Source organism: Octopus bimaculoides, chromosome 27 (assembly GCF_046866305.1).
Source record: "Octopus bimaculoides isolate indiv1 chromosome 27, ASM4686630v1, whole genome shotgun sequence".
Lineage (NCBI taxonomy): Eukaryota > Metazoa > Mollusca > Cephalopoda > Octopoda > Octopodidae > Octopus > Octopus bimaculoides.
Genome location: NC_142954.1, coordinates 7,212,933 through 7,220,432, shown reverse-complemented (window position 1 = coordinate 7,220,432; position 7,500 = coordinate 7,212,933). Strand labels below are relative to the sequence as shown.

At 37.1% G+C, this 7,500-nt stretch overlaps 3 protein-coding genes across 3 annotated transcripts in view; all 3 read left to right on the top strand.

Annotated features, from left to right (window-relative positions):
• LOC149130835 (uncharacterized) overlaps nt 1-2,412 on the top strand; it is a 3,067-nt gene extending 655 nt beyond the window's left edge. The window contains exons 2-7 of the mRNA XM_089343426.1: nt 424-471; nt 935-982; nt 1,164-1,226; nt 1,599-1,661; nt 1,913-2,091; nt 2,293-2,412. Of these exons, the coding sequence (XP_089199552.1) occupies nt 424-471; nt 935-982; nt 1,164-1,226; nt 1,599-1,661; nt 1,913-2,091 (401 nt within the window). The 3' untranslated portion in view covers nt 2,293-2,412. The remainder of the gene's footprint in view (nt 1-423; nt 472-934; nt 983-1,163; nt 1,227-1,598; nt 1,662-1,912; nt 2,092-2,292) is intronic.
• A 321-nt stretch (nt 2,413-2,733) lies between these two features.
• LOC149130834 (uncharacterized) lies at nt 2,734-3,808 on the top strand. Its single transcript, XM_089343599.1, has 2 exons — nt 2,734-2,879; nt 3,083-3,808. The coding sequence occupies exon 2, from the start codon at nt 3,085-3,087 to the stop codon at nt 3,676-3,678; it is 594 nt and encodes a 197-aa protein (XP_089199725.1). The 5' UTR covers nt 2,734-2,879; nt 3,083-3,084; the 3' UTR covers nt 3,679-3,808.
• Nucleotides 3,809-5,793: 1,985 nt separating this feature from the next.
• The window catches only part of LOC149130833 (uncharacterized), a 3,362-nt gene continuing 1,655 nt past the window's right edge, over nt 5,794-7,500 (top strand). Inside the window, exons 1-2 of the mRNA XM_089343385.1 lie at nt 5,794-6,134; nt 6,814-6,861. Of these exons, the coding sequence (XP_089199511.1) occupies nt 5,936-6,134; nt 6,814-6,861 (247 nt within the window). The 5' untranslated portion in view covers nt 5,794-5,935. The remainder of the gene's footprint in view (nt 6,135-6,813; nt 6,862-7,500) is intronic.

The window sequence follows — 7,500 nt, the reverse complement described above, 5'->3', positions numbered from 1 at the left end:
TCCGGCTCTTTGTGTCCTGTGTTCACATACCGTCCAAGTAACCTTTGCCGTTCATCACTTCCGGTTCCATGCGACCATATGCATTCCTTGCACTGGCATTGATGTTATCGACTTGTTTTCCTCGTCCAAAATTCCTCGTCTTCATCCATACCATGGAGCGGCATTCCGTTCAGTGTAAAATATTGTCATTTCCAACCTTACACCCAATGGAAACAGTGAAGTATTTGCGTATCTATGTATATACGACAGTCCGCCAGCGTAGACTTTGCTTTTCATCCTTTTCAGATCGATAAAATAAGAACCTGTTGGACTCTTGGGTTGATGCAATCGACTTAGAACCTCATCCGAAGTTAATGCTTTGTACGAAAATGTCAGACTAATGAAGGCATGCCTATTATATTTCTCTTATTTTCACATCAACAGATGCAGCTTCCGAGCATTCTGAATTATCTGATGAAACATATATAAGATGTAAGATATAAACGAATTCCTTTTCTCATTTTTCATTATTATAATTACCAAGTTTATTCCATTAATACATACGTATGTATTAATGGATTGATGGATGAAGGGAAGGAGAGATGGACAAACGAATGGCACACGCATAATACAGAGTCCACTTTGGAATTCTACTTTCATCCTTGAAGAATGTCCGTTTCGGGATATGTGAATGAGAGAGTGTGTTCATTATTATTTTACCGTCGAGCTAGCAGAATCTTTACTACTTCCAAGAAAACATGCTTAACAGCCCGTCGTACTATTCTGACTTCTCGGTTCAGTTACCGCCAAAGACGACTCCGCCTTTCATACCTTCCAGGGTCGATGAAACAAATAGCAGTTCAACACTAGGATAGATGTAATCGATTGTCGCCCGCACCGAAAACCTCTTGTAGTAGGATCGCTTATTATTATATTCCCTTTTTGTCCTTTTCAGACCGTTCCGACGGTTCTTCAGACGATTGTGGTCAAGCATGTTATGAAGGTAAGTTGCAATTAACGTCGTTTCTAATGTTTTAATTAAAAGCCTAACCATTCAGAGCATTGTAATATACCTATTCATCTATTGCACACTCACACACACACACACGTACACACACACACACACAATACTGTATATTCGTATATATTGGTAGGTTAACAATTATTACTTCTTCCTTTTTCAGACATGTTTTCTGCAGCAGCGACTGTCCATAGTCCTGTGATGTTTGAGCGAGAACATTCTGACGGTAAATTATGATAAATATCAATTTCAAGTTTTTAATTAACACACCAAATTACATTCATGTTGCTAATTGTCATTTTATACACACACACACACACACACACACACACACACACACACACACACACACACACACACACACACACACACACACACACACACATATATATATATACATACATAGATACATAGGTACCTATATACCTGTATCTATGTACATATTTTTCCCTGCATGTATACACGCTTGCCTCTATGTATGTATGCATGTATGTATGTATGTATATCCATGTACGCTTGCAATTATATTGTTATGTATACCCCTGAAATTCATACAGGAATGCTTTTATGTATATATTTTTTGCTTTATTTCTTGCAGAATCCTCCTCTGCAGAGACCAGTTCTTATGAACCTCATCTTGCCATCCTACCTTTCACCGGAAGTAAGTCATACTCTGTAGCATTTCTAATTTTTCATTAAACATTTTAGCAGATTCTATTGTCCTAAATAATTTCTAGTGGATTATACACACACACACACACAAACACACACACATCGATAGGTCAGTGAAATATAAACAACCCATGCATAATTACTTTTCTCAATATAAATATTCCATGTTTGATTTCCGTCCGTTTCTCTTGTTTATGTCAAATTATATTCATTGAGTTTTGTTTTTCGGTCAATTTGCAGCTCGTTTTTCCGATGCCGAAGAAATATCCCGTGGTCCGTATTATGAACCTCTTGTACTGACTGATATTTTCTTTGAAAACCACTCGGTGTACGTTCATCTTGCCGAATTCTTCGTGTTTGCTTTGAATGGTAACATAGTCTTGAATGTTGCCATGTATATAAATATAGATGAACAATAGGTAAGCAATGAGTTAAAATACTTTGACAAATTATTATATTTTCACCTCATTTACACTCATCAATCACTTATTCATACATTCATAAGTACACACACACACACACACACACACACACACACACACACACACACACACACACATGCACTCAAATACACACATACATACACACATACTCATAATTTCTCCGTTTTCTTTTTCCAGAAATGAGAAGGCACATCAGCATGACGACATTAGAACAGACAAAGAAAAATGCCATATCTCAATTGACCAAAGAATTTACACAACATCATATCGATTCTGAGAATACACAAACTCTAAACTATATCGATACACAACATCATATCGATTCTGAGAATACACCAACTATAAACTATATCGATACACAACATCATATCGATTCTGAGAATACACCAACTATAAACTATATCGATACACAACATCATATCGATTCTGAGAATACACCAACTCTAAACTATATCGATACACAACATCATATCGATTCTGAGAATACACCAACTCTAAACTATATCGATACACAACATCATATCGATTCTGAGAATACACCAACTCTAAACTATATCGATACACAACATCATATCGATTCTGCAGCTCGTTTTTCCGATGCCGAAGAAATATCCCGTGGTCCGTATTATGAACCTCTTGTACTGACTGATATTTTCTTTGAAAACCACTCGGTGTACGTTCATCTTGCCGAATTCTTCGTGTTTGCTTTGAATGGTAACATAGTCTTGAATGTTGCCATGTATATAAATATAGATGAACAATAGGTAAGCAATGAGTTAAAATACTTTGACAAATTATTATATTTTCACCTCATTTACACTCATCAATCACTTATTCATACATTCATAAGTACACACACACACACACACACACACACACACACACACACACACACACACACACACATGCACTCAAATACACACATACATACACACATACTCATAATTTCTCCGTTTTCTTTTTCCAGAAATGAGAAGGCACATCAGCATGACGACATTAGAACAGACAAAGAAAAATGCCATATCTCAATTGACCAAAGAATTTACACAACATCATATCGATTCTGAGAATACACAAACTCTAAACTATATCGATACACAACATCATATCGATTCTGAGAATACACCAACTATAAACTATATCGATACACAACATCATATCGATTCTGAGAATACACCAACTATAAACTATATCGATACACAACATCATATCGATTCTGAGAATACACCAACTCTAAACTATATCGATACACAACATCATATCGATTCTGAGAATACACCAACTCTAAACTATATCGATACACAACATCATATCGATTCTGAGAATACACCAACTCTAAACTATATCGATACACAACATCATATCGATTCTGAGAATACACCAACTCTAAACTATATCGATACACAACATCATATCGATTCTGAGAATACACCAACTCTAAACTATATCGATGCACAACATCATATCGATTCTGAGAATACACCAACTCTAAACTATATCGAACCCGCGCCGAGTCGGCCGGCGTTGGGCGCCAATTATGCAGAACCTCACCTTTTTTTATAAAAGTAATAAGACATTTCGTAAATCAAAAAAAGGTGTTGGCATGAAATGATCCTGAGAATAAATATTTACAGGTTAAAACATATGTAACATCATTCATTATAAATAAAATAAATTAAAATAATTTTCGTTCGAACTTCATTCATTTTTTTTGTGTTGATTCTTGGTGGTTTTAGAATTACAATTACTTACGTACATACATACATACATACAGTTATGTCTCAAGCTACTGCTATCTAGCACCTTAGGATGATCGCGACTCAACCGCGACACGACGGCTACTCAACTCTTTCTCTATTTTGGCACTACGGCCACTACACAGAGGGTGGACACTACAAGGACAGACAAAACAATACAACACGTGGGGTACAAACAACGAATGATGAATGAAATGAATTACTTACATTGAGGTGATGAAATGGCTTACGAGTACCCCAAAACTCGCAGTTTCATTTAACAGTTCTCCTATACAGTTTATGATCATTTTTTCTTTCTTCAGAAATTGTAAGTGGCCACAGCTCCTCTGCCGTTACTACACTTGGCAAGGTGCCGTAGCCCACGTATATTCCGCTTGTTTGAAACTTGTCCGGGTGCATCTTTTGCAGTCTCTGCATCACATGTGCTTCCACCAATATAGCTTTCTGTTTTTCTTCAAACGTTTCAAGGTCCAGTTTAAGTCTTACTAATCCTTCCATGTCTCAGCTACCTCTATTTATATGTCTTGGGCGATCCTACTTCTTCGCTTGGGGGCGTCGACACAACACATACATACATACATGCATACATACATACATATTATCAACCGGTACAAGCAAGCTCTCAATATGGTCAGTAGCACACCCCACTGGTTAGATCTGACTGAGACAAAATTGATCCCCAAATGCATAACCACCCACATGGCATAAAACCACCGGCCAATTGCATTCCAGAACTTAATGTAGAAAATATATACAGCAAGTTTAAACCTTTTCATCCAAGAATATTGTGAAAATCACATCGATTCTAAAAATACACCGTCGCTAAAGTATATTGAACCTACGCAGAGTTGACAGACAGACAGATAGACAGACAGAGCGACAGACAGACAGACAGACAGATAGACAGACAGGGAAGGAAAGAGAGAGGGAGAAACAGACAGGCAAACAGATAAACAGATAGACAGACGGACAAGGAAAGCGAGAGAGACAGACAGACAGCGTAACAGACAGACACATAGACAGACAGAAGATGAGAGAGGGACAGACAGACAGACAGATAGGCAGACAGATAGATAAGCAGATAGTCAAGAAACAAAAATGAGAGACAGACAGACAGACAGACAGACACGCACACACACACACACACACACAGATAAAGAAACGGAGACGGTGAAAGAAAGAGAGAGAGTAATAGAGAGAGAAATAAAGAGGGTAAAAGTAAGGGAGAGAGATACGTAGATAGATAGATAGATAGATAGATAGATAGATAGATAGATAGATAGATAGATAGATAGATGAATATAGATAGATAGATAGATAGATAGATAGATAGATAGATAGATAGATAGATATGTATGTATGTATGTATGTATATATGAAGGTAGACAGACAGACAGACAGACAGACAGACAGACAGACAGACAGACGTATAGATAGATACACAGATAGATGCACACTCATACAAAAACAAAATTCAGAATACAAATTTATTTCAAAACTAAAACAAAACATGAATGGATAGATGTGGTAGAATATATTGAGCATATACGCATGGGGAAAATGTAAGAACGATCTTGTCCCCTACTATGTGTGTGTTTGTATGTGTGTGTATGTGCGCTTTTTATGTGTATGTCTATATGTATATGTGACTTTTATTTTGTAATAAATTCATTCAATGTTTCCCATGTAGTTAAGGTATTAAAGTGAAATTTTGAATTTATTTCAAATTTTGGAACCAGGGATGAGTTATACCAAACCCCACGACTTGACTGGTACGTCCTTTTATCGAAAAGAAAGGACGATTGACCAAGTTGGCCTCGACGGGATTTGAACACACAATTTAATGTTATCCATTTGCGCCATCTTGGCGCTTTTTTTATTTTAAACCGTTGAATTTAATTATGACGTCATAATCAGAAAGGGAGAGAAACGAGAAAATTTCTTTACAAAATTCCTTTGCGATTTATCCAGCTTGTTTAACGATAACTTCTTGTACGTTACTCTTGCGATTCATTCATTTGCGTTAATAAATTTACTAATTATTATATTCTATTTGTTGAAAAATGACAGCTAATGTAGCAGAGCAGGGTTTCCTCGCACGTCTGCGTGCAGGAGCCAGGAGAATAATTGAAGCTATATGCCCGTGTTTAAAGAAACCAAAAACAGATGAAAATGCACCAGATGACAACATAGAGATTTCCTCGGTGACAGCAACATCAGAGAGATCCGATCTGAATCGATGTGCTACCAGAGATATAGAGGGTAAGTTCAGATGAAAACACTTTCAAATTTTATGTAGCACATATTCATTTTAAGGGAGATAGTTCTATAGTTCTATCTTCTCTTTACATACAGCTATCTACATATGTATGCATGTATGTATGTATGTACGTCCGTATGTATGTATGTATGTATGTATGTATGTATGTATGTATGTATGTATATAAATCCATGTAAAGTAGCAAAATCGTTATCAAATCGAGCGAAAGAGCCGGAAGATATGCCCGTAAGTATTTCTTCCGGCTCTTTGTGTCCTGTGTTCACATACCGTCCAAGTAACCTTTGCCGTTCATCACTTCCGGTTCCATACGACCATATGCATTCCTTGCACTGGCATTGATGTTATCGACTTGTTTTCCTCGTCCAAAATTCCTCGTCTTCATCCATACCATGGAGCGGCATTCCGTTCAGTGTAAAATATTGTCATTTCCAACCTTACACCCAATGGAAACAGTGAAGTATTTGCGTATCTATGTATATACGACAGTCCGCCAGCGTAGACTTTGCTTTTCATCCTTTTCAGATCGATAAAATAAGAACCTGTTGGACTCTTGGGTTGATGCAATCGACTTAGAACCTCATCCGAAGTTAATGCTTTGTACGAAAATGTCAGACTAATGAAGGCATGCCTATTATATTTCTCTTATTTTCACATCAACAGATGCAGCTTCCGAGCATTCTGAATTATCTGATGAAACATATATAAGATGTAAGATATAAACGAATTCCTTTTCTCATTTTTCATTATTATAATTACCAAGTTTATTCCATTAATACATACGTATGTATTAATGGATGGATGGATGAAAGGAAGGAGAGATGGACAAACGAATGGCACACGCATAATACAGAGTCCACTTTGGAATTCTACTTTCATCCTTGAAGAATGTCCGTTTCGGGATATGTGAATGAGAGAGTGTGTTCATTTATAGATTTGGATGGATGGATGAAAGGAAGGAGAGATGGACAAACAAATGGCACACGCATAATACAGAGTCCACTTTGGAATTCTACTTTCATCCTTGAAGAATGTCCGTTTCGGGATATGTGAATGAGAGAGTGTGTTCATTTATAGATTTGGAATTTTCTCCATTATTATTTTACCGTCGAGCTAGCAGAATCTTTACTACTTCCAAGAAAACATGCTTAACAGCCCGTCGTACTATTCTGACTTCTCGGTTCAGTTACCGCCAAAGACAACTCCGCCTTTCATACCTTCCAGGGTCGATGAAACAAATAGCAGTTCAACACTAGGATAGATGTAATCGATTATCGCCCGCACCGAAAACCGCCTTTCATACCTTCCAGGGTCGATGAAACAAATAGCAGTTCAACACTAGGATAGATG

Coding starts and splice junctions, on each gene's coding strand:
- LOC149130834 (XM_089343599.1), top strand. CDS start 3,085: ATGAGAAGGCACATCAGCATGACGACATTAGAACAGACAAAGAAAAAT.